Below are 27676 nucleotides of genomic sequence, written 5' to 3'. Positions count from 1 at the left end.
CACACAGGGTCGCATAGACACATATTAGGATATACTTTGAAATATACTTGGTCGCACATGGTCACACAAGATCCATAATAAGTATTTTAATTATTGTAAAAGCTTCCATTATCAAAAACATCATCATCACAATCAAATTCAACATCATCACCAGTGAGTTCATTACCATCACCATCATCATCATTGACAAACTTTGTCTTTCCTTTATCATTATTCTTTTTTACGCACACATACAAAGAAATCACTTCTTTAACTTCGTATAATTCCTTCAATAGATCATCTACCTCAGAATCACCACAAATCTTATTTAGTTACATCTTGTTGAATGTTTCACAAGCCACCTTATGAGTTATTTCAATTTCATACAAATTTCGATCAACACCTATTTTTTCATAAACTTTATTCACTAGTTGATGAAACTTGATACTACGATCAACACAAATCCCTTGTTGCAACCAGTACCAAACCATTCCTAAATACGATTATCGGTAATCTTCCAGTCACCATTATAGTCCATGCATATAAAGATATGATACATACCTGTCATAAAGTTAAAGTTTCAAATTAACAAGTGTAAAGTAAGAATATCAAATCACTTAGCTTATAGTTATTTTGAAGCCATTTAGAAGCATTTAGAAATACATGTTGGAATCCAAAAATTAGTGGAAAGCGACCATGATCGACCATGTGCGACCATGTACGACCTACATGGTCGCATACTATAGTTTTCTAGTTACACTGAGCGACCATGTGCGACCATGTACGACCTACATGGTCGCATAGTATAATTTTCTAGTTACACTGAGGGACCATGTGCGACCATGTACGACCTACATGGTCACATAGTATAGTTTCTAGTTACATTGAGCGACCATGTGCGACCTACATGGTCACGCATTGTCGCATAGTATTTTTTTTTTATTTTCACTAAACGACCATCTGCGACCAAATTAGTCGCACATGGTCGCATATCACAGGTCGTCTTCAACCTTAAACTGGGGTTATTTTCACACCAATTTTTTTTTTAGAATAACCTAAATTTATGCTTTATATTGCTATATAACTGTAAAATAACAAATACCCCACTATTAAACTTGAGAGTAAAGTCAATTAGTAACCTTTACAATTCTTAGATGGAATTTTCACTTCTTCTTTAAGGGTTTCTTGAATTTCTTAGGTCAAATGTGAATGAATACCATGGAAGAAGAAATACTTGAGTAGTATTATGAAGATGAAGATAAAAGCTCACATGGTGTAACGTCCCCGTTTCAAGCCTCCATTGGGCCCTTACACCCACAGACTAATGGCTCTGTAACACCCCGATATTTTGCCTTATTTTACAAAATGCTAATTTTGATGCATTAATTAAAAAGATTCAAAGCTGTTTGAAAATACACAGTGGGTTTTACAATAAATATGCAAAAAGGTGAATGATCATTCATATTAAAACAAAATAAGTAGTTAAGTGTAAATTTGTAACATCCCACTGAGCTCAAAATAATTTATTATATAAAAAAAAAAACAAAACCAAGGCTCCACCGGCGTTCTAGACCGTTTGCTCGTCCATAGCCCCTCGCAGTATACATACCAGAACTGACCCAGCTCATCAAACTTACATTCAATGTTCCCTGTCTATTGCCTGTAGGGGGAAAGTAAGGGGGTGAGCTAAAAGCCCAGTAAGAAAATGCTTAACATACAATAGCATTCAATACACTAAACATATCTTAAAATTCACAATAATACAATTCTTTATAACATTAACGTATTCAGTCTTAACAATATTATATACCTTAGCTCATAATTGTAATTTAAATAACTCCAAATATGGAAAGCTATATCATATACCATATATTTGTACTAAACGAAATCATAACATATATGTAGGGATCACAACCCTGACATCATACTCATAGCACAATCATAGCAATAACATATAATAATTATTTCAATCATATCATGTCTTTACCATAATGTGGCGTAACATAGCCACTACATACACAACCTGGGCCTAATCAGGCCCTACAATAACCTGGGCACATTTAGCCCTATCATTGCTATGGAATAAGGTATCTCTACATTCAACAGCATTGTCGCTGTATCATACCTTACCCTAACAATGTCATACACGAATCAGACAAATGCAGGGTAGGGTATCTCTACATTCAACGGCCTTACCCCGTATCATACCCCACCATGGCCCCTCATTTGTACCTGAGACGTTAGCACACAACATACAACATACAACACACCACATACATCATACAACATACAACATACAAATTGTATCAACCATAATATATGTCGATTTACAAACTCATATTGTGTCCATACCACACATTCTCAGTACTATATACACATTCATAATAATACATCACAAATAGTATTTCAATAGACAAATAATTTAAATTATGCAGTTCAACACAAAACAACTACTTAATTTCTTTACCTCAAATCCCGCTGCTTAAGACTTGTTATCTCGTCACTACTACCTATAATAAGACATGGGTCAAGGCCCTAATATTAAAATTCGTACTCTTACAGTACAGCAGAAAGATCACTATTTTTGACCAACAAATACACTAATTCAGTAAACGTTGTCTTCATAAAAATTATAGGAAATTCCATTATCTTTCCAATGATATAAAGATCATCAAAAATGGATTAAAACTGAGGGAGTTATGATTATTTTACTGAAACTATTTCTGATAAGGAATATTAAGTAACGAATTATACGACTTAGCGAAAATATAAATTTTTGGCATTGAAAGGTTCAGAACTAGAAGATAATATCTTCATGAAAGTTTTAGGAAATTAAATTTTCTTTCCAATGATACCAAAATCTTTGAAATTGGAATTATATTCAGAGAGATAGTATAATTTTACTAAAACAGTTTTGCAAGAACATTATTCAAGAAACGAAGCAAATGATACAGAAGGAAAATAACTTTTCGACATAGTATAACTCCGAATTAACGAAATGTTTCTTCATAAAACTTATGGGAAATCGAATAAGCTTTCAAACGATACTAAAATCGCTGAAAACGGATGTGTAATTAGAGAGATATGATAATTTTATTAAACAATAATTCTATAAAACGGGAAAACAATAAGGATGATAACTAACTGTGACCATAGAAAGTGTAACAGATGTGTTCCATACCTTAATAACCAAGTACAGAGATAAAGAATGAGAATGATCTCAGTAAGTCTTGAATTATGGAGAATACAACTCTGATTGACGTCAACCTTTAATGAATCTTAGTGTGGAATTTCAAACCTTAATGACGTCAACTTTGATGCTCCTGTTCTTGAGTGGTGGCTGACTCCAATCTTTGCAATGTGAAGGAACATAAAATGAGTTCTAAGATTCCAATCTCAAAGAACTAATTATATGATGGTCTTCATGTTTGAGGTGATTGACTACGGTTTAAGTGGAGTAAGCCTTAATGTAAATTTGATGAGTATCGAATAAGAAAGAAAGTGCTTTCAATATTAAGAAAAACATACTTATTCTGTTGAGATCTTTCTTATTAACCTATATATAAATATATATTATACTAGATGAAGGTTACGTGGCGAGCCACGTAAATATTAGTTTTATTTAAGTTCTAGTGGTTTTTGTTTAAGAATTCGGTAACTAATTGTAAATTATTTTTTAAACGATTTGTTTTATAAAAGTAAGGTTGTTAAGAATGCCATGATTGTGTATATAAACATATGATATACACATTGTTATTAATAATAACCAGTAAATTTATCTCAATATATTCATACTCATATAATAATTATCCTTAATGTGATGAAATAATTTATGATAAGTCATATCAACACATGACTTTAACATTTACTCTTGGTTTCGAGAAAATTAAAAGGATCAATATATGTATTTTGGAAAATTTAAAGAAAATATTATGTAATGAAATGAATGAAAAAATGTCATCTTAAAATAAAGAAAAAGAATTATTAGTTAAAGTTTCAATATAGAAAACCTTATGAAAAATAAAACTAAGCATAATGAAACGTTATCTTAATTTTCTATGGGCTCAGCAGTTTAAATGGTGAATTGATTGTACTTTGAGCTCATCCGTCGTTTTGGATCTACATACAACTGAATTTTCCATTTAATGACTGATAATCTCTCCGTAGTTTTTTTTTAGAGAAACAAGCGATGCATCTGCAAAATTTAATTTAAATATTACTTTTATGATTATTAAGATAAGTTTCAGTAGGCTTGTAATTGCAGAAAAAATATTACACATTTATATATATATATATATATAAAAATATATGATATACTAAATATGAAAATATACCTTAGTTGAATACGACTTTAATTGAACTGCAATACATGATAATATATTTTCTGCAACATCTCCGAACATCACAACATCTAGTTTTTCAGTACCATTGTTGAGTTGAACATATATCTTTGCACTAATGATCCATACAGAATATGTAAACGTTGGTATGAATGTAACTTAAGTTCAAATGTCAATTTAAATATAATGCTTTTACCGTGGTGTAAGAAGATATCTTTTTCTGCAATTTGGATTCTCACATTCATTTTCTTCATTGTCATTGTAGAATATAATTTTTGTATTACATGAATCATAACATGTAATAGAAAGCTTGATTGAGATTTTTTAATATCATTTTAATATATGAGTTACGTATGTTAAAAAATTCAATATTATATCATAAAAAAAATTATTGATATTTATTTAAGTTTATATACGTGATCAATGTTATGAGTTATGTATGTTAAATATTTAATATTATATAACTTTTTTATTATATAAATACTGATGCAACAGCAAAGAGACATATAAGGGTGACAAGAAGGTAGGAACATTTTAAACCATAAGAAAGAATCAAAAGATTAGTAAAGGGACATCTCGAATAAAAGCCAATGGAGCCTTGTATGTATAGAATGTGGAAGCAATACACAAAGTGATTCAGAAAGAAGAAAATAAATGATCATTTCATCTTGTTCCCAGAAGACTGCGTGTTAGATTCACGCCTAGAAGAATAGTATTAGTTAGAAGAGATGCCATGGCCAATTTCTGTGGAGATTGAGCTCAGAAAAAGGTGGTTGTGTTGGCTACGGAATCTCATGATTTTCGGTAAGCAGATCCACAACAAATGCATGGTCGTAGCTCAGCAGAGGCTTGTACACTAATTAGCCCAATTTGGAGCAACCAAGATGCTCCTCAGCTTGAAAATTACCTCCTAGGCTTGGATCAACTAATTCACCAAGTGTACTGCTTCCATAATGGCTCCAAACCTTTACATAATGGTCTTTATCACATTATTTATGACCGTCTTTAACCTATGTTTGAAACAAAGAGCTTACCATCTGCACAACAGGGGTTTGGACTTTTATTGGAAGAATTGTTCTTTCTTCCACATACTACTTAAAAGACAAGAATTCTAAAACTATAAACACTTGCCTTCTCGGACCACTTGCCACTAAAAATTTACTCAAGAGCCAAATAATAATCACTTAGAAAGTCAATTGAAATTTGTATCAGATATGGGATTCCAAAAAGGCAGTAATCAAAATCATGACCAAATCCAAGTGGGTTATTTCAAACTTACAGTGTCCCAAAAATAGCAGTGATGATGTCAGTTTAATCTTTTGAAGGTCCTCATTCTTTGCATATTCTTCGTTTTATCATCTCTTTAACTTCTACAATGAAATTAAAACCTTAAATTTTCAAACAATAAAAAATAAAAGTAAAAGCAATAATAGATTAATTGAATTTCTCAGCAAAAGAATAATAGATGAATTAAATCAAATGTACTTTCACATTCTTAATCAAAGAATACAGAGTAGTACACAGAGATGGAGATCTAAACTAACAAAATTTCACCCAGTATCAAAAATAAAGATAAGTAATAAAAAATAAAGATGAAAATTAAGAACCAAAAATAGTTCAAATGTATGTATTTTAAATTCTTTTTATAAAACTTGGTATAATCGTTGAGATGCTTATAAGAAAAATAAGATTATACTTTTTCATCAATAAGAAAGCTCTTGGACCCATTTCCGCAACAAGTGGGAGTGATTACGAAGCATTAATTCAATAAAGATATTAAAAACTATATCTAAGATATAATGGAATCTCAACCAGTGGCTATCTACAGAGTGACAATTGATAATAACTCAAAAACAATCAGTAAGTAGTCACTCCCTAATTCACAGTTAAGAAATGATACAATTTGTAAGTGATGTTATGTTTAGTTCAAAGTCAATACAAATTAAGAAACACATAAAAACAACCATTTGAGTGAATCGTCAACTAAATTAAGAGAAGTTAAGAAATTAGATTAAGGAAATAAGCCTTTTCACTAACAAACTCAAATCGAGCATTAAGTTGAGATTTTTAGAACAAAAAAGAAAAAAAGCAATATAATACCTATAAATACTAAATAACAAAGTGAAAGTTAAGATATTACCAGAAGGCATCTTACCCATTGAATGGGCCAACACCATCCCTTTTCCTCTGCTACATTTCACTCTACCTTTTTTTTTTAACCTCAGTTGAAAGAATCGATTGAATTGCTCAACATTTTTTATTGTTTAGATTGAACTTAGATAAAATTAGCAGTAGTAAAAATTTATATATTCATATTGATTGACTATTTATATTATACTAATGGAAATCATATACCACCTACAACATATATAACTGTTTTTTGCTTAAACAAAAAATTAATAAACCTAAGTACCTAAGCAACACATTGATAATCAGAGAGGTAGTTTAGTACTAAAACAAAATGTATATTATTTATGTATGTGTATTCATTTTCAATAACCATGGAAGTTTGTCCTCGTGGCCACATAGTAATGCAAGTAAGTGACCAAGTCCAACCACATGACAAATTTGTATTTGGAAGGTATCAGAATTGAAAAACAAGAGAAATTTTCATCCAAAGTAAAAGCAACTGTATTAACCATAAAGAAAAGAAAAAGCAGCCCTATAAATAGCTTAATGATTTGAACAGGACCCATTACAAAGGAAAGCACACCGAGCAAGAAAGCAACCATGGTTGTCCAAGTTGCAATATCTTTTCTTTCACTTGCAACAAGCAATTAGTCACTGTTTGAATCAAAATAAGAACACTCTTTCTAGGACTTTGACTCCACTATAAATGATACCAAAGCCACAAGATAAGAAGCTAGTAAAGTAACAAACAAATGGAATGAGAGAGGAAAAGCTAGAACTGAGATCACTTACCAGATAAAAAGGGTAAGCAAACAAAGTGAAACGATAGAGTTGTTGCATGACATAAATACAAACAAACACACATATATTGTATGGATGCCAAGATTCATTGTTTTCTAAATTATAAACTCTAAAATTATGTCAAAACATGTTAATTTAAAATGCATAATGTGTAGAGAAAGATAGTTACTGGGTGGCAGAGGCAGAATGTTCTTCAAGCCAGTTTCTTCTTATGTGCTTAAGATAGTTAAGAATCGCATTATGAGTGAAATCTAAAGGTGCCATTGCCCAAGATGGAAGCTCTCAAAACCTCACTATCTACCTAATGGAATTTTAAATAAACCCATTTATCTAAATTCTTCATATACAATTATATATGATATATATTATCCTGCCTGTTTATAGAAGCTTCAGAGAACCATCCTTCTGCAACATTGAATTTATAAGGGACATATATTATTGAAGAGAAAAAGAAATAGCAAAAAAAAGAAGAAAAATGCATCGTTTCTGATAGATAAAAATTAACATTTTTTTACCATTATTCTCACTAACTAAATAGAAAATAATCAAGAGACTATCAACTCACCAAAATAATCAACCGGGATTCTTCCATTTAACAACCGGTCGGTGGGCGCTGCTGACTTGGCTGGTTAATCGAAATCTCAGCCATAGGCAAGGTGATCGACTCGCGAAACCCTTCCAAGAAAGTTATTGGTGCCGAAATCAATAAAGTTGCCGCCTATGGAGGAGGACGATAAAATAGTGGGTTGATAGTGCCAGTAGTGAGAAAAAGATGCATAAAAATAGAAAAAAAAGGTAAAATTCTGAGTTTAATCGATCGCCAGATTCTGAGTTTAACTCGATTGGAATTGAGAGTAAAATTCTAATTGGGACCAATTGAAAATAGCGTGAAAGAGAAGAATGGTTAACGGAATGGCGTTAAAGTTAAAGTTAAAGTTAACGGCGTTAAAAGCTTTTGGGGTTAAATTTAACAGAATATTCTTTTATTTGTAAAGTATATTCTGTTAAACCAAGAAATGCCGTTAGATAGGCACTTTTAATATATAAAGATATATATATTATTATTTAATGCCACTAACTCACTTAACACACATATCATGCGTCAAGGGTTTAATTAGTTCGTATATTTCTCCACTATTTTCTCATATATTGTTATATGATATTACATATAAATACTAACTATATTCCAAAACCAATTAAGAGAAATGATAGCACCAAAATCGATTAACTGATTAATAAAACAACTTCATTTCAATTCTATGATTTTCTTACTATGTAATTCTCCTTCAAATTAATTACTAACACATATATATCTGAAATAAAAAAAATATCTAAATAATAGCAAATAAACCATATTTTCAAGGGTGACATGTGATAAATATTATGCTAAAAATTCCATACCATAATCTAAAGTGTAATACCACTTATTATATTTCTAATGTGCCACAAATTTATATTACTTATTCATACTTTTAGAAAAAAAATGTACAATTCTAAATTTATGCAATAAAAATAATTATTATCACATTTATAATATCATAATTAATTTATAGTACTCTAAACGGGGCATTACATTCTTCCCTCCTTAAAAGAAATTTCGTCCTTGAAATTTAACTTTACAAGCACTCAGAGTATTGTATCTTCATGTCTTTCACCACTTACTACATTGTCTCCCTATCTACCATATATATGGACCCAATATACATGCATTTAACCTATGTCTTATCGGTCAATTTATAACACATAAAATATACACAACTTAATTAAGTATTATTATTTCTCTATACATTACTTAAATATCAAAATGTACTCCATCATAATAACTCACATATACATGCTTTAAATTCATAAGTTTTGCAATCACATGCTCGTAATATTAGAAAAGTTTTTCTTTCTCTTATGACCATCCTTACATGCCATTAAGAGTGAAATTGTTTATTTTTCTATGAGCATCCTTACATGCCATTTAGAGTATCACTATTTATTCTCTAAATGAACATCCTTACATGTCACTTGAGAACACATTATATAATACAAAATAACAAACACAAAGAGTAGGGTAGAAGACCTTATGCAAACTTGTCTTTAATCATTCTCATTCTTTAGTTGAATGTTATTACCTATAAAAATCTTACTTCTCTACTTGATTTTCTACTGTAAGGCTACAATGTCATTCTTTCAATTTCATAGATGTTACTCACTCATCGATAAACACTTGTTCCATGGCACTTGGAAATAAACATTTAAGCTCTTTAAAAGGTCTTCTATATATAAATATTTAATGATCTATTTCGACCACCTTTTTGTCTAACATTCACTTCTTGATATCCTTTATCCATGTATTCATTGCACTTGTCACGCCTTCCCATTTTCCTAGGTAACCGCTGTTGGTTTCTTTTGTAGTCTCTTTCTTGTATCACTCTATTGTATTTTCTTTGCTAATCTCTCCTATGGTGCTTGGTCCTCCATTACCCCCTTCAATCAAGTTGACTTGATTATGAGATTAGCTAGATTTATATACTAACTTTTATCTACTTTGGTATTATCTTAATATAGTGGTGAAATTTGAATCTATAATTCCGATAGATTCTGATAGTTATGTTCAATGATTGCTTCTTCTAATACATTAGCCATCTGAGGTATCACATAACTTCATACTTATCATACCATTGATTATTCCAGCCATATTCATGCCCTGTATCTTGCGCTTCTTTTTTAGTTCGCCAAAACATATCTTAACTTCTTAATTGTACCTCTAAAACTTCCAAATCTCTTAAACATACATTCCTATACTGATTATTTACTTAAGACTATACCATATATGTATTAAAAAAAAACGCACTAATAACCCCTTTAAAATAACTTCAACCCTACCATGGGTTATCGTAACCCAACTATTTATTTTCCATTGACTTTTAACAATAAGTCAACCATACCTATCTCATAATGTATTGATCAACCAAGTTATTAGGGTAAGGATACTATATATATAATTGACAAACTATGCCGAACAGACCTTACTCTGTCCATCTCTATTATACCTCCTATACCCCTAGTTGTATTTGATTTACTACTAGAGACTCACTATTTATAATTCCTTAGTCAGGGATCTTTGATTCTTACTTCCCATACTACCTTTAAGCACAAGTCGATACTTTATTTAATCAGTTCATTTTATATCCAAGCGCAACCAAATTATCAATACCTATCTTGTTCTTTTCTTCTTATTTTCCCACTTCTAGTTGGATGATCTTCAATTGTTTGTATAGACGTTTGTTAATGGAGTATTCTGACTTTGGAAAGTCCATCTAAAAGTCCCCATGACTAGCCTTCCAGGTCGAGAAAATCTCCTAATATTTGTCAAAATTCTTAAATCTTAATCGCTTTATCTTTCTAAGAGATTTGTTGTCATTCTCTTCCCGAGCACTATAAGACCTAAAATGCCACCTCTTTAACCAAAAATTGGCACTCATTGAAAGTTTACCTCTTAATTCTCCTTGCGGTGACACTCCAACATACTTATGCTATTTTCCATGAATCATAAGTAGATTGTAGTATCATTTGATTATGTTGTTCCTTGAATCCATGTATGTTGCCTGAGAATTTAATAATCCCAACACTTCTCTGAAACCAGTATCGTCCTTTCCATGCCATAAAATTCTTCAAGACATGTCACTTTAGTCTTAGTTGTGTCTCCCTTGTCTCTTATCCCTAAGCGAGGCTTTCCAAACCTCTCCTCCTTGAGTGATGCTCCACACAGTTGTTGTTGTATCGATGAGTATTGGAATCTAGGGATGTCACCTTGAATGTAAATTTCTCCTTTTCTTCAAGTTTTGAATTTGCGATCTACTCTCTAACTTCTTATCTTAGATTCTATTCAGCATACTACACTCTTTTACATGATGGCATTGTCCTCCTTGGACTAATTTCGATAACAGACTTATCTCTAAAGTCTTCACATACATACTTCTTACTATCTAACTTAGGAGTGTGTAACTTATAAAACATCCATCAAGATAGTACTTTTCCTTAAAGATATATTTTTTTTCATCCTTCTTATTAATCGAGTTTGGTGAAATGCCCTGTCCCAATCTAGTATAGCATCAACTATCCTAAGCCATTACCTACTTCCTATAGGTTCGGCTTTCTTTCATAACTAGGTGTGGGGACTGTTTCTTTAACCATTTGTAGACAGGTACAATCCTATGCATCGGTATTTAGTTAGCTATTGGTACATTTTATTATGTGCCTCAAGTTGCACTACCAGTGTTGGTGATCTATGGCATTGAGCCTATGAAAACTCTTCAACAAATCGTCTCAGTCATGCTCGTATTCCTTCCAAGGCCTCTATTAGATCGTTAGCCTTAACTACTATTGGTTTCTTTGGAACATCAACTATCTGTGGGTCAGCGGAACACACATCCTTAGCCCCCACCTCTATTGGTTGTTCCTTTCACATTCATTCTAATTGATTGTCTAGTTGTATTTGTGAGCTCTTACAAGAAAGCTTGATTTAATAGGTACAAAAGGGTCTCATTCTTGGGAGAGAAGATCCCATGCACATCTAAACTTAATGTTGCAAAAAAATAATAAGTACATATTTTTCTATTTATCAAACAAAGTCTTATGAATTCCTAATAACATAAATTCTAAATTTTTGAGAAAAGGGTTAAATTCCTTTCCTTCTAAAATTTAAAAGTGGAAAGCAAATAAACAAACTAAATAGCTAAACAACTAAAAAAATTCTCAATAACTAATTGTCCTCCACGCATGACTCAACTATTGACTCTTCAAGCCTTTTTTCTGAATATGTTACCATTCTCACATCCTCTTAAATTGGTATTGGTGCAACTGAGACTTCTTGTCCTGGCGATGGGTGGTATGCCGGTAAATTTTCATTTTCTGACTTTGATTTTGATCTCTACCTCGAAATGATAATCTGGTATATCTCCATTTGACTTGTTATCATTTGTTGTTGGAGACAGTTCTGCATTTTCTAATTCCTCATTATCTAATGATGGGGAATACTCTGATTCGTCTAAATTTTCTACCATCTCTTCATCTTCAGATTTTGAGTCCAAAAGGAGTTCCATCGTTTCTATTATCTCTTCTACTTCAATTTCTGGTAGGCTCTTTAATTCCACTACTAACATATTTTCTATCACCTCAAAATAGTCAGGCCTTTTTGTTTCCTTACAGTCCCGTTCAATTGTAGGGTCAATGGAATCGGTAATATCTTTCTTACTCTTATCACTAAGTTTGTACCGTACGGTCTTGATGCATGTTTTCTCCACACCATTGACTTCTGCAGTATAAGTCTTCTCAAAAGAGAAACTATGGAATTTCATTGCTAATTAACTCCCGTATCAACATTGTGTACCTAGTTGTCTCATTAACATTCTTTATGGTACTATGCCAAATGCTATCGATATAATAAAGCAATTCGGGGACGTGAGACAGTGCCACCCTTAATACTAAAAACTTCTCTTGTGATCAGATCAAAGCTCCCCGTTTTCTTACTATTTTATTGATCTCTCCATTAATAGCAATAATCTCCCTCAAAGCTCTAAGTATTTTATCTTCCATGCCCAAAACCTGGTCGATCTTAAGCGATAAAATGCTCTTAATTTCTCTAAGTACCACATCACGTGACGCTCTTATTCTAGGAGGCATATTTTTATCAAAAATCTGCGTATCACATATAAAACTATTAATGGCAATACCAAATATATTAAAGCAACACTTACGTTATAGTGAGAGGGATCTTTTTCAGTCTTCTGTATGTATACCGTGAGTATCCTTCGAGCTAACGGACGAACCTGGCTCTGATACCAACTGTAACACCCCGATATTTTGCCTTATTTTACAAAATGCTAATTTTGATGCATTAATTAAAAAGATTCAAAGCTGTTTGAAAATAGACAGTGGGTTTTACAATAAATATGCAAAAAGGTGAATGATCATTCATATTAAAACAAAATAAGTAGTTAAGTGTATTTTCTTTTAAAAAAAAATAAATTTGTAACATCCCACTGAGCTCAGATTACTTTATTATAAAAAAAAAAAAAGCAAAACCAAGGCTCCACCGGCGTTCTAGACCGTTTGCTCGTCCATAGCCCCTCGCAGTATACATACCAGAACTGACCCAGCTCATCAAACTTACATTCAATGTTCCCTGCGACCAAATTAGTCGCACATGGTCGCATATTACAGGTCGTCTTCAACCTTAAACTGGGGTTATTTTCACACCAATTTTTTTTTAAAATAACCTAAATTTATGCTTTATATTGCTATATAACTGTAAAATAACAAATACCCCACTATTAAACTTGAGAGTAAAGTCAATTAGTAACCTTTACAATTCTTAGATGGAATTTTCACTTCTTCTTTAAGGGTTTCTTGAATTTCTTAGGTCAAATGTGAATGAATACCATGGAAGAAGAAATACTTGAGTAGTATTATGAAGATGAAGATAAAAGCTCACATGGTGTAACGTCCCCGTTTCAAGCCTCCATTGGGCCCTTACACCCACGGACTAATGGCTCTGTAACACCCCGATATTTTGCCTTATTTTACAAAATGCTAATTTTGATGCATTAATTAAAAAGATTCAAAGCTGTTTGAAAATACACAGTGGGTTTTACAATAAATATGCAAAAAGGTGAATGATCATTCATATTAAAACAAAATAAGTAGTTAAGTGTATTTTTTTTAAAAAAAAATAAATTTGTAACATCCCACTGAGCTCAGATTACTTTATTATAAAAAAAAAAACAAAACCAAGGCTCCACCGGCGTTCTAGACCGTTTGCTCGTCCATAGCCCCTCGCAGTATACATACCAGAACTGACCCAGCTCATCAAACTTACATTCAATGTTCCCTGTCTATTGCCTGTAGGGGGAAAGTAAGGGGGTGAGCTAAAAGCCCAGTAAGGAAATGCTTAACATACAATAGCATTCAATACACTAAACATATCTTAAAATTCACAATAATACAATTCTTTATAACATTAACGTATTCAGTCTTAACAATATTATATACCTTAGCTCATAATTGTAATTTAAATAACTCCAAATATGGAAAGCTATATCATATACCATATATTTGTACTAAACGAAACCATTACATATATGTAGGGATCACAACCCTGACATCATACTCATAGCCCAATCATAGCAATAATATATAATAATTATTTCAATCATATCATGTCTTTACCATAATGTGGCGTAACATAGTCACTACATACACAACCTGGGCCTAATCAGGCCCTACAATAACCTGGGCACATTTAGCCCTATCATTGCTATGGAATAAGGTATCTCTACATTCAACAGCATTGTCGCTGTATCATACCTTACCCTAACAATGTCATACACGAATCAGAAAAATGCAGGGTAGGGTATCTCTACATTCAACGGCCTTACCCCGTATCATACCCCACCATGGCCCCTCATTTGTACCTGAGACGTTAGCACACAACATACAACATACAACACACCACATACATCATACAACATACAACATACAAATTGTATCAACCATAATATATGTCGATTTACAAACTCATATTGTGTCCATACCACACATTCTCAGTACTATATACACATTCATAATAATACATCACAAATAGTATTTCAATAGACAAATAATTTAAATTATGCAGTTCAACACATAACAACTACTTAATTTCTTTACCTCAAATCCCGCTGCTTAAGACTTGTTATCTCGTCACTACTACCTATAATAAGACATGGGTCAAGGCCCTAATATTAAAATTCGTACTCTTACAGTACAGCAGAAAGATCACTATTTTTGACCAACAACTACACTAACTCAGTAAAAGTTGTCTTCATAAAAATTATAGGAAATTCCATTATCTTTCCAATGATATAAAGATCATCAAAAATGGATTAAAACTGAGGGAGTTATGATTGTTTTACTGAAACTATTTCTGATAAGGAATATTAAGTAACGAATTATAGGACTTAGCGAAAATATACATTTTTGGCATTGAAAGTTTCAGAACTAGAAGATAATATCTTCATGAAAGTTTTAGGAAATTAAATTCTCTTTCCAATGATACCAAAATCTTTGAAATTGGAATTATATTCAGAGAGATAGTATAATTTTACTAAAACAGTTTTGCACGAACATTATTAAAGAAACGAAGCAAATGATACAGAAGGAAAATAACTTTTCGACATGGTATAACTCCGAATTAACGAAATGTTTCTTCATGAAACTTATGGGAAATCGAATAAGCTTTTCAAACGATACTAAAATCGCTGAAAACGGATGTGTAATTAGAGAGATATGATAATTTTATTAAACAATAATTCTATAAAACGGGAAAACAATAAGGATGATAACTAACTGTGACCATAGAAAGTGTAACAGATGTGTTCCATACCTTAATAACCAAGTACAGAGATAAAGAATGAGAATGATCTCAGTAAGTCTTGAATTATGGAGAATACAACTCTGATTGACGTCAACCTTTAATGAATCTTAGTGTGGAATTTCAAACCTTAATGACGTCAACTTTGATGCTCCTGTTCTTGAGTGGTGGCTGACTCCAATCTTTGCAATGTGAAGGAACATAAAATGAGTTCTAAGATTCCAATCTCAAAGAACTAATTATATGATGGTCTTCATGTTTGAGGTGATTCACTACGGTTTAAGTGGAGTAAGCCTTAATGTAAATTTGATGAGTATCGAATAAGAAAGAAAGTGCTTTCAATCTTAAGAAAAACATACTTATTCTGTTGAGATCTTTCTTATTAACCTATATATATATATATATATTATTTAATGCCACTAACTCACTTAACACACATATCATGCGTCAAGGGTTTAATTAGTTCGTATATTTCTCCACTATTTTCTCATATATTGTTATATGATATTACATATAAATACTAACTATATTCCAAAACCAATTAAGAGAAATGATAGCACCAAAATCGATTAACTGATTAATAAAACAACTTCATTTCAATTCTATGATTTTCTTACTATGTAATTCTCTTTCAAATTAATTACTAACACGTATATATCTGAAATAAAAAAATATCTAAATAATAGCAAATAAACCATATTTTCAAGGGTGACATGTGATAAATATTATGCTAAAAATTTCATACCATAATCTAAAGTGTAATACCACTTATTATATTTCTAATGTGCCACAAATTTATATTACTTATTCATACTTTTAGAAAAAAATGTACAATTCTAAATTTATGCAATAAAAATAATTATTATCACATATATAATATCATAATTAATTTATAGTACTCTAAACGGGGCATTACAGGCTCTTATACACGAGTTCGTCACTCTGGCTGCTTCATGGACTGATGACTGACCCTACAGACCAACACGAGTTTTTTCAGCATGCTTTGTCCTCAGTCGCACGCTTCTTAGGAAAACTTCCTAGGAGGTCACCCATCCTGAAATTACTCAAGGTCAAGCACGCTTAACTGTGGAATTCTTTCGTGATGGGCTACCGAAAAATAAGATGCACCTTGTTGATATAGGTAGTACCAATCAATCCATTTAAGCCATCTTCAACTGTGTAGTCCCATACCCACACAGCCTCAGAATCATCCCACTTGACCTTCCCCAGGCAATGTGGGATTGTACAGCTTACCCAGTATTTCCCCTTATGGATCACGGGACTACTGACTGTCACAATCACCCCCATTTACGGGGTTTGACGTCCTCGTCGACCACACTTCCGGCTGGGTCAAGGCTCTGATACCATCTGTAACGTCCCCGCTTCAAGCCTCCATTGGGCCCTTACACCCACGGACTAATGGCTCTTATACACAAGTTCGTCACTCTGGCTGCTTCATGGACTGATGACTGACCCTACAGACCAACACGAGTGTTTTCAGCGTGCTTTGTCCTCACTCGCACGCTTCTTGGGAAAACTTCCCAGGAGATCACCCATCCTGAAATTACTCCAGGTCAAGCACGCTTAACTGTGGAATTCTTTCGTGATGGGCTACCGAAAAACAAGATGCACCTTGTTGATATAGGTAGTACCAATCAATCCATTTAAGCCCTCTTCAACTGTGTAGTCCCATACCCACACAGCCTCATAATCATCCCACTTGACCTTCCCCAGGCGATGTGGGATTGTACAGCTTACTCGGTATTTCCCCTTATGGATCACGTGACTATTGACTGTCACACATGGTAATGAAGAACTCAATTGAAGATGAAGATGAAGATGAAGAGAGGTCATGGGAGTCCAACCAAGTCTATTTTTTTAATGATAAAGAAAAATTAATATAATTACATTTGTTATATTAATTATTATGTCAATTTTAAAAGAAGACTATTTTGCTAATTAAAATATTTGAAGAGTTATTTTACTAATAAAAGTTTCCATAAAGACTATTTTACCAACTCACTCTGGAGGTAAGGTGGGCTAGTGGGGGTTCAAGGTTCGCCTGGATGAAGAAGTTGAAGAAGAAAAAAGAGAAAGAAAAAAAATATAAAAAATTATTTTTTTATGATTTTTAAATAATATATTTTGTTTTTTAAAATAATTTTAATTAAAATATAATTAGACCAATAAAATTTTAACACATGACATTTTTAAATAAGTAAAGGCTGAGTTAAAAAGAAAGAACTAACATACTTAAAAAAATATTACTTAAAAATTAGGGGAATTACCCCATATACTTTTTTTAAAAAAAAAAAAAATTACGGTTTAGGTTTCCAAAGAAAGAACTAACATACTTAAAAAATATTACTTAAAAATTAGGAGAATTACCCCATATACTTTTTTTAATTTTTTTTTTTTTAAATTTACGGTTTAGAGTTCTAAAGTGCTTGCAGCGCTAGTTGTAATAGGGGTTTCTATATGATTTTTCGTTACAATTTAAGTTGCAACACTAGTTGCAATAGGAGTATCTATGTAGAATTTCGTAAAAAAAAATAAATTATTTTACCTTTTGTAAAAATGAAAAAGCCTGTAAATATTATTAGGTCAAACCAAACTTTTTAAAAAAATTTACGGCAACTTTCCATCATTAACCAAATTACTTTTATTTTTTGAGAGAATGAACCAAATTACTTCGTATCATATTTATTATTTGGAAGGACTATAATAGGTGTCAATATTCAACCAATCACAAATGGTGGCTTGGGAGTCACGATCAAAAAGGCTTATATATACTCGATTTTATTTTAGTGTTTCTCATAATTCAATCTTTCTTTCTTCCTCTTATTAGAAAGAGTGAGTTGGCAAAATAGCCTGTATGAAAAGAGTAATTTGCGGCATAAATACTTAAATTTTATGCCGAGTAGCAGATAGATACCAAAGTCCTATTTTTGGCGGTAAAAATACTTTCCGTCACTACTTTAGAACTTTCGTAGGTACCTCTCCGTTTTCTGTCTTGTAATGTGCCAGATGGCATGATATGTCATTAAAAATAAATGCCACATCATTAACAATAAATTATTATATATGTCAAATAGATGTATATGTGACAATATTTAATTGGCCCATGTTATTTAAAAAACATTTTAAATAAATTTTTATTAAAAAAATTATTTAAAATTAAAAGAAAATACAAAATAATAATTAATAAAATTTGAAACTTAAAATAAAAATTATTTCTCTCTCTCTTCTATCTCGTTTCTTCCTCATTCTCAAGTTCTCAATGGCTGCCATTAAAATACTTAAGCTTTTAATAAAAACACTGATACAGTTAAGAGGAAGATCTAGACTTTTTTTAAAAAAAAAAACTGAGCACATTAAAATTGATACACCTATTCAAAATCACACTTAAGCTTTTAAAAAAAAACTGAAACACTTCACAAAATTTCAGATCCCAAATTAAAAATAATTAGATGTGACTTAGATCCATATACTAAAACTTAAACATTGGTTGTATGCAGGGCCGGCCCTAGGCATAGGCGGGCTAGGCCCGTGCTTAGGGCCCACACTTTCCGGGGGCCCAAAATAAAAAAAATAAAAAAAATTATTAGGCTTTTATTTAAGTAAAATTTAAGTGTATTATAAACAATAAATATTTATAGCTTAGTTGGTTGAGGTGGATGGCATAAAGTCTAAGGTCATGGGTTCAAATCCCATAACACTCTTCTTTTAATTTTTTTTTATATATTTTTGAGGGCCCCAAAATTTAATTTGTCTTGGGCCCATATATTTTCAGGGCCGGCCTTGGTTGTATGGCTTTTGATTTATTCTAAACTCTTGAGAATTATAACAGAGGAAGGGTGCAATTCCCGTCCAGTATGCAAAGTCGAATTGGGTGCTATCCCACTTGACAAACTCAGGTATATCACTCTTATATACTATTTAGAGATTTTCACATTGTAACTAATTATTTATATATGCAATCTCAGATCAATGAATGTTACAGCTCTATTACCTTTTGTTGTACATGTCAAAAACACAGCAGAAGCCCCACACATTAGTCCCATGTTAAAAAAACATCACAAAAAATAAGAAGATGCCGGTGGATTGACACGAAGATCTAGCCTTCGACGAGATGAAGAAGCGGTGGTGTTGGACTAAGACGAAGATCTAGGCTTCAACAAAAAATTAGGGCTTCGATCTTCTTAGCCATTAGGTCCTGTCGAAACCATAATCCTGTCGATGCCGATTCCGTCAAAGTCGGCACCGTCGATGTCGATCTTCTCGTCTCCAGCCATCGGCGAACCCCCACACCAAACGCTGTTGCCCACCCTCAACAACAACAGCTGCAGAAAGAAGAAAATAGTGAGGAAGGGAGAAGAAGACGATGAAACGGCCAATACCTCTGTTGACTCACTGACATAGAGAAATGACCATTCATGGTCTTCATACCCATTGGTACAGATCGTCTCTTCCATTTTAGGGTTGAGACTTTGAGATATTTTGAGAGAGAGAAAGAGGTAGCAGGAGACAGAGAGAGTAAAAGAGAAAGAGATGTGATTAATTTTTTTTTTAATTAGTAAGAGATGTGATTAATTAATTTTAGTTTTTTATTAATGTTTTTATTTTTTGAAAACATTTTATTAGTTTTTTAAGATATATGATGTGGCAGTGCTTATTGTTAGTAGTGGTAGTGATGTGGCCTTTATATTAATGACATGGCACGACACCTAGTACATTACAATGCAAAAAACGGAGAGGTACCTACGGAAGTTCCAAAGTAGTGACGGAAGGTATTTTTACCGCCAAAAATAGGACTTTGGTATTTATCTGCTACTCGACATAAAACTTAGGTATTTATGCCGCAAATTACTCTTATGAAAACTTTTATTAGAAAAATGGTTTTTCAAATATTTTAATTAGCAAAATAGTCTTTTTTTTAATTGATATAATAATTGATATAATAAATACAATTAATATTAATTTTTCTTTATAATTAAAAAAAATAGATTTGGTTGGACTCCCATCACCTCTTTTCATCTTCATCTTCATCTTCAATTGAGTTCTTCATTACTATATGAGTTTTTATCTTCATCTTCATAGCACTACTCAAGAATTTCTTCTTCAATGGTATTCATGCACATTTGACCTAAAAAATTTAAGAAACCCTTAAAGAAGAAGTGAAAATTCCATCCAACAATTGTAAAGGTTAGTAACTAACTTTACTCTCAAGTTTAATGATTGGGTATTTGTTATTTTACATTTATATAGCAATATAAAGCACAAATTTAGGTTATTCTTAAAAAAAAAAAAAAAAAAAAAAAAAAAAAAAATAACTGGTGTGAAAACAACTCCAGTTCGAGGTTGAAGATGACCTGTGATATGCGACCATGTGCGACCAATTTTGGTCGCCTTTGGTCGCATATGGTCGTTTAGTGAAAACAAAAAAAATACTATGCGACCATGCGCGACCATGTAGGTCGCAGATGGTCGCTCAGTGTAACTAGAAAACTACACTATGCGACCATGTAGGTCGTACGTGGTCGCACATGGTCGCTCAGTGTAACTAGAAAATTACACTATGCGACCATGTAGGTCGTACGTGGTCGCACATGGTCGCTCAATGTAATTAGAAAATTATATTATGCGACCATGTAGGTCGTACATGGTCGTACATGGTCGCACATGGTCTAACATGGTTGCTTTCTACTAATTTTTGGATTCCGACATGTATTTCTAAATGCATCTAAATGGCTTCAAAATAACTATAAGCTAAGTGATTTGATATTCTTACTTTACACTTGTTAATTTGAAACTTTAACTTTATGACAGGTATGGATCATATCTTTATATGCATGGACTATAATGGTGAGTGGAAGATTACCGATAATCGTATTTGGGAATGGTTTGGTACTGGTTGCAACAAGGGATTAGTGGTTGATCGTAGTATCAAGTTTCATCAACTAGTGAATAAAGTCTATGAAAAAATAGGTGTTGATCGAAATTTGTATGAAATTGAAATAACTCATAAGGTGGCAGGTGAAACATTCAACAAGATGGCACCAAGTAAGATTTGCGGTGATTCTGATGTGGAGGATCTATTTAAAGAGTTGTACAAAGTTAAAGAAGTGATTCCTTTATATGTGTGCGTAAAAAAGAATAATGATAAAGGAAAGACAAAGTTTGTCAATGATGATGATAGTGATGGTAATGAACTCACTGGTAATGATGTTGAATTTGATTGTGATGATGATGTTTTTGATAATGGAAGCTTTTACGATAATTATTTTGGGTGTCATATAATAGATCAAGTTCCGAATGATCCAAGTTATGTCCCGAATGAAGATATACCTCAGAGTGGTGAAGGCATCATTGGTTCCAATCCCACACCAGATGATATTGTACATGAGAGCGGTAACAATGAACTTCAGGAATGTGATAAAGTAGTTGAAGAAAATAATGATGTAATTGAGAATGACATTGTAGTCGGAGGAGGTCAAATTATCCCTTATCAACATTATGATATGTTTATGGGAAATGTTGCACAATGTAATAGAGAAGCAAGTCAGGATAGTGGCAGACATGATGGATCGAATTTGAATGTGGGTCAACACTTTGTGAGTAAGGATGAATTGAGTTATTATCTTAGCATCATTGCCATTAATGGGAGATTTGAAATGCGAACAACCAAATCAAACAAGTCTATAAAGGAGGTTCGTTGTGTCAGTGAAAATTGCTTATGGAGAGTGCGTGCTACGAAGATGAAAGATTCACATTTCTTTGTCATTCGACAATATCATAGTCTTCATAGTTCCTCATTAATGAACCGAAATGCCAATCATAGACAAGCATCCAGTCGCATTATTGGTTCTCGTGTACAGGGACACTTTAAGAATAGTAAGGACCCACTTAACCCAAAAAGCCTTGCAGGATTCATGCGTGAGGAAATGAAAGTTCAAGTCAGTTATTGGAAAGCATGGAAAGGTAAACAATGGGCTCAAAATTTGATTAGAGGAACAGCTAAAGAAAATTTTGCATTGCTCCCTTCGTATTGTCACATGTTGAAGCGGGCAAATCCAGGTACAGTTACTCACATTGAACTTGATTTAGAAAATAAATTCAAGTATTTTTTTTATGGCTTTAGGTGTGGCCATAAGAGGGTTCACTTACATGAGAAAAGTAATTGGTATAGATGCAGCTTGGATCAAGACTAAGCATACAAGTGTGTTATTAGTAGCAACTACACAAGATAGTGAATACCATAGTTACTCCATTGCGTGGGGTTTGGTTGACAGTGAGAATAACACTTCATGGACATGGTTCTTAGAGAAGTTGAAGGACTTAATACCTGATAGCTTAGACTTATGTTTTGTTTCTGATAGACATCAAAGTATTGAACATGCAGTTCGTCGTGTTTATGTTATGGCTTCTCATTGGGCATGTTATTGGCATGTAAAGCAAAATATAAAACACCGTTTCAAAAGTGCTGCTGGGACTAAATTGTATAAGAAAGCTGCAATAGCGTACCGTATCGAAGAGTTTAATAAACACTTCGACCAACTTCGCAAAACATATCCACGTGTTGCTAAGTATCTTGAGAATGATGTCAAGTTCAGTAAGTGGTCTAAAGCACATTTTGTTGGTAACCGATATGAAGTCATGACCACTAACATAGTTGAGTCAGTGAACAATATGATGCGAAAGGCAAGAGAGTATCCAATTATTGCTATGATTGATTTTATCATTAGCACGATGGGACAATGGTTTTTTGAACGTCGGCGGGAAGCATGTGTAGTTACAACTCCATTAACACCAAAGAGGGAAGAAATATTACGCAAGAGATGGGATGAAGCCGGTTCATTGATAACTCTCCAGTTAAATGAGAATGAGTACAATGTGATGTGTGGAGAACTCGATGCAATAGTAAATTTAAGGTCAAAGAGTTGCACGTGCAAAGTTTTTGATATTGAGAAACTTCCATGTATCCATGCAATAGCAGCAGCAGGAAAGGCACAACCCCAAAATACTGGGGAACTCATATATTCTATGTGTTCACAGTACTACACATCAGAATATTGGTTGTTAGCATATGCTGAAACTATTTATCCTGTACCTCCAAACTCACAATGGACTGACATTCCTGAAGATATTCTTGCAGTACAAGTGATAGCACCTCCTGAAGACAAGGCTATAGGAAGACCAAGAACCAATCGCATAGCTTCCAAAGGTAAATTTCTTAAGAAACAATATAATTGTGGAGCATGTGGACAGTCAGGACATAATTCGCAAACATGTCCACAAGTGCCATCAGATGGTAGAAGCATAACTCATGTGTGATTTATTATTATTTAGTTCTCTAAATTATATATTTAATGTTTCTTGTGTTTGATATATGCAAACTTTTATTTATATCTATTTGTAAAATTTATGCTAATTAAAGTACTTATTATGGATCTTGTGCGACTCTGTCCAACTCTGTGCGACCAAGTATATTTCAAAGTATATCCTAATATTGGTTTGTGCGACCCTGTGCGACCCTGTGCGACCATAGTATATTTAAAACTTTATTCTGATATTGGTCTATGCGACCATGTGCGACTATATGCGACCATAATATATTTTAAAATATATCCTAATATTGGTCTATGCGACCCTGTGCGACCATGTGCGACTATGTGCGACCATAGTATATTTCAAAATATATCCTAATATTGGTCTATGCGACCCTGTGCGACCATGTGCGACTATGTACGACCATTGTATATTTCAAAATATATCATAATATTGGTCTATGAGATTATGTGCGACCATAGTATATTTCAATATAATCATTTAATACATTATATATGACAATAAATTATTCAACTATATTTTCTAAGTTATTTCATTAAATATGTATGTGTATAATTATTTAGTATAATTTATAAATTATAATTAAAGTATATTATATAATTGTATAAGTCTATGTGATTATTTAACTATATTATATATATATATATATGAGATTCAATATATAAAATAAATTATTTTATAAAATATGTATGTAAAACCATTTAAGTATAATCTATAGATTATAATTAAAGTATATTTTATAATTGTGTAGGGATTTCACCATTAAAGTACATTGTATTAGTCTTGGTGACTATATAGTTACATATTTTAAATAACTCAATCATTGAATTACATGGTATAAGTTAATTTTTAACTATTTAAAGAATTAGAGTACACAATATACAAGTATAAATTCAAGGTTGTTCATGGTCGTTAAGAGCAAAGTTATGTTTTTATCGAAGAACATAAAAGACCATGATGGTCGCATAGTGTAAATTCAAGGTCGTTTATGGTCGTTCAGAGAAAATTTAGTTATTTAAAGTTTGTTGAAGAACATAAAAGACCATGATGGTCGCATAGTATAAATTCAAGGTCGTTTATGGTCGTTCAGAGTAAATTTAAGTTCTTTAAAGTTTGTTGAAGAACATAAAAGACCATGATGGTCGCATAGTGTAAATTCAAGGTCGTTTATGGTCGTTCAGAGCAAATTTAGTTCTTTAAAGTTTGTTGAAGAACATAAAAGACCATGATGGTCGCATAGTATAAATTCAAGGTCGTTTATGGTCGTTCAGAGCAAATTCAAGTTCTTTAAAGTTTGTTGAAGAACATAAAAGACCATGATGGTCGCATAGTATAAATTCAAGGTCGTTTGCGGTCGTTCAGAGTAAATTCAAGTTTATCCACAAAATTACAAAATTCAGAATTACGAACAAAGACATGGTTAATTAAGGATCTGCACTACCCACATATAATTGAACTGCATATGCCTTCCTGTATGTATCTATGTTGTCGTCGTTGAGCAACATTGTAGCTGACTCGTTGCACTTACCAGCAATGTGCATTTCCATTGTCTTAAGCATGAATATACCACAATCTCCGCTATAAAGACAAATTTAACTACGTTAGCATTAATATTAACAGCTTGGATTTAAAGGCAGATATATTAAATAAAACTTACGTTCTCTTGTTCAGAGGAACAGTATTTGCAGGAGCTACTTTTATACTCATGAGATCACTACACTGATGATGGAGGCTCCCAATATGGCAACTGTTTTTAAGTAAAAAAGGAAAATATGCTGCAAGTGGCTCCACAGATTTTTTCATTGCCTCTATGGAGATCCAGTGATCTGGAATCGAGTCATAAATCAATATTGTCCAACTATGTCTGTCAACTACCACTAACATCCAGTGTTTATCATCATTCCAAGGCACATAGAAGTAATTGACATCTGACCAAATTCTTCCTCTAATTGGCCTGGTACCTTCGCCAAACATCATTAGCTCTTCATTGGTCTTACATACATTATTGTTCTCCTCTCGAGATTCTTTGTACAGAGCACGCACACGCTGTCCAAACTCATCTGTCAATATGCATATATCTTTTGGAAAGACATTATGAAACTTATCCATTCTTTTCCTAAATAAATAGGTAATTTCATCTACATGCTGCCAAAAAATTATTTTCTCATTGTTAGTTATGATGATAATATGATATAATAATTATGATCTATTCGAATGATAAAGCTTACCTCACTATCAATATACCGTTGCTTTGCCAACAATATCTCAAAACAACTTCTATCATGTGATGTCTGGCCACAACGAATGGTTCTTCTACCGTTTGTATCGCCATTGTACCACCTGAAGAATGCTTGCACATCCTCTTCAATAGGCTGCCTGAAAGGATCAAAAGTAGGTGGTTCTAACTTAGAGTATCGACGTTTCCTCGGCCACGGTGTGAAAGGTGATTTCAAGCTTGTAGCACGTTTTCTTAACCTCAATGGTCGACGTTTCCTCGGCCACATGTGGTGCAACACACTGTTGATTACGTAAAATGACATCACCCACTAAAAATGAAGAAATCTGATCAATTATGTCATCTTCATTATCCTCATAGCTACCAAGTCTTTCATAAAACAATTCTGCCTTCTCCTTTGAGGTTGGAGCTAATGTAGGTCGTACAAAAAACTAATACACAAAGAAAATGAACTAACATAAGTTTCTTGATCATATTTTTTTAATACAATACAATAAAAAAATTTGCATGTGGATAAATATACCTCAGTATTATTTTCTATTACTTCTGATAATCTTATAACTGTGACATTTTTATGTTTATCATTGATTTTCCAACCAAGCCATCGGGGAATATGATTTCCCGGGACTCTTTGTCCTACCATTTCACCCAACTTTGGCATTGCTTCGCAAATCCATATCTATCAAAGAAAAATTCATATCAAAATTATATCTCAAAATACAATAAAAAATATCTAAAAATAAATAAACTAAATTATAATCATAATCATATTTCTTACCAGAAATATCCAAGGACAACTAAAGAGGTTCCACTTAATATCCTTCTTACTTTAATTATTCTTCATATCTTTTTTTGTAATTTGCTCTATTATTTTCTCATATGCCAGCTTTCCCCAACAATAATTGTCAAATATTGGTAGATTGTCCACTAGTTGTAGCCATTCAAGATCTATAGCCGAAGAAGGACTTGGCATTATTAGAAATGCACTGAGCAAATAGATAAAGCATAACTTCACTCTGTCTCTAGTCTTTGATTCTCTAGATATGCTATCTAGAGCATTGGCAACATCTGTTACTTTAATAGACATCATGTTCTTGAAGTACTTTTCTTTTAACTTGTTCTTAGAAGAAACAAGCTCCATTTCTTCAGGTGTCGGGCCACCATCAGTGTACAATCCAGATACAATTGCAAACTCTTGGAGAGAAAATCTCACAGGTTTTCCATTAATCAAAAACCATAACTCATGCCTCTTTTGGCAATCTACCCTCCTCAAAACTATCTGGTTTACTAAGGTGCCAGGAAAAAGTCCTTTAGTATCGAGGTCCAAGAGACGACCTAATTGGGAGTAATGTTTAAAAACATCCTGGTCAGACTTTGTGAGCCAATTCTTTATTTGGCCTATTACACTTAGCGGGGATTTGATGGTAACTTTAGATTTTG

General features: G+C 32.7%; 2 protein-coding genes and 3 long non-coding RNA genes across 6 annotated transcripts; 1 reads left to right on the top strand and 4 right to left on the bottom strand.

Moving 5' to 3' along the window:
* Positions 1-4864: 4864 nt before the first annotated feature.
* Positions 4865-8339, bottom strand: LOC115707021 (uncharacterized). 2 transcript variants are annotated; one of them, XR_004009675.2, is made up of 3 exons: positions 7816-8325; positions 7420-7655; positions 4865-5689 (listed from the first exon to the last, which is right to left on the bottom strand). It is a non-coding gene; the product is annotated as an uncharacterized LOC115707021 (long non-coding RNA). The 2 variants fall into 2 exon arrangements; XR_009684658.1 differs by having other exon boundaries at positions 4865-7655; positions 7816-8339.
* A 6366-nt stretch (positions 8340-14705) lies between these two features.
* Positions 14706-16017, bottom strand: LOC133031171 (uncharacterized). The gene is made up of 2 exons (XR_009684657.1): positions 15664-16017; positions 14706-14991 (listed from the first exon to the last, which is right to left on the bottom strand). It is a non-coding gene; the product is annotated as an uncharacterized LOC133031171 (long non-coding RNA).
* Positions 16018-19285: 3268 nt separating this feature from the next.
* Positions 19286-20310, bottom strand: LOC133031169 (uncharacterized). The gene is made up of 2 exons (XR_009684655.1): positions 20070-20310; positions 19286-19994 (listed from the first exon to the last, which is right to left on the bottom strand). It is a non-coding gene; the product is annotated as an uncharacterized LOC133031169 (long non-coding RNA).
* A 1425-nt stretch (positions 20311-21735) lies between these two features.
* Positions 21736-23985, top strand: LOC115704116 (uncharacterized). Its single transcript, XM_061117488.1, has 3 exons — positions 21736-21757; positions 21820-22728; positions 22793-23985. Exons 1-3 carry the CDS (start codon positions 21736-21738, stop codon positions 23983-23985), a joined length of 2124 nt encoding a protein of 707 aa, XP_060973471.1.
* Positions 23986-25211: 1226 nt separating this feature from the next.
* On the bottom strand, positions 25212-26473 carry LOC133039951 (uncharacterized). Its single transcript, XM_061119099.1, has 2 exons — positions 25658-26473; positions 25212-25578 (listed from the first exon to the last, which is right to left on the bottom strand). The coding sequence occupies exons 1-2, from the start codon at positions 26107-26109 to the stop codon at positions 25425-25427; spliced, it is 606 nt and encodes a 201-aa protein (XP_060975082.1). The 5' UTR covers positions 26110-26473; the 3' UTR covers positions 25212-25424.
* Between the last annotated feature and the right edge of the window lie 1203 nt (positions 26474-27676).

Source organism: Cannabis sativa, chromosome 1 (genome assembly GCF_029168945.1).
Source record: "Cannabis sativa cultivar Pink pepper isolate KNU-18-1 chromosome 1, ASM2916894v1, whole genome shotgun sequence".
NCBI lineage: Eukaryota > Viridiplantae > Streptophyta > Magnoliopsida > Rosales > Cannabaceae > Cannabis > Cannabis sativa.
The sequence above is the reverse complement of the archived record's forward strand: the minus strand, read 5'-3'. Positions and strand labels throughout refer to the sequence as shown.

Excerpts from the sequence above, each read along its gene's own strand:
- LOC115704116 (XM_061117488.1), top strand. The coding sequence starts at position 21,736 with ATGTGGAGGATCTATTTAAAGA. Across the intron at positions 21,758-21,819 it reads GTGGAGGATCTATTTAAAGA|GAAAGACAAAGTTTGTCAAT; the intron begins GTTGTACAAAGT and ends ATAATGATAAAG. Across the intron at positions 22,729-22,792 it reads GTTGAAGCGGGCAAATCCAG|GTGTGGCCATAAGAGGGTTC; the intron begins GTACAGTTACTC and ends TTATGGCTTTAG.
- LOC133039951 (XM_061119099.1), bottom strand. The coding sequence starts at position 26,109 with ATGGATAAGTTTCATAATGTCTTTCCAAAAGATATATGCATATTGACA. Across the intron at positions 25,579-25,657 it reads GTTCCTCTGAACAAGAGAAC|CGGAGATTGTGGTATATTCA; the intron begins GTAAGTTTTATT and ends TTGTCTTTATAG.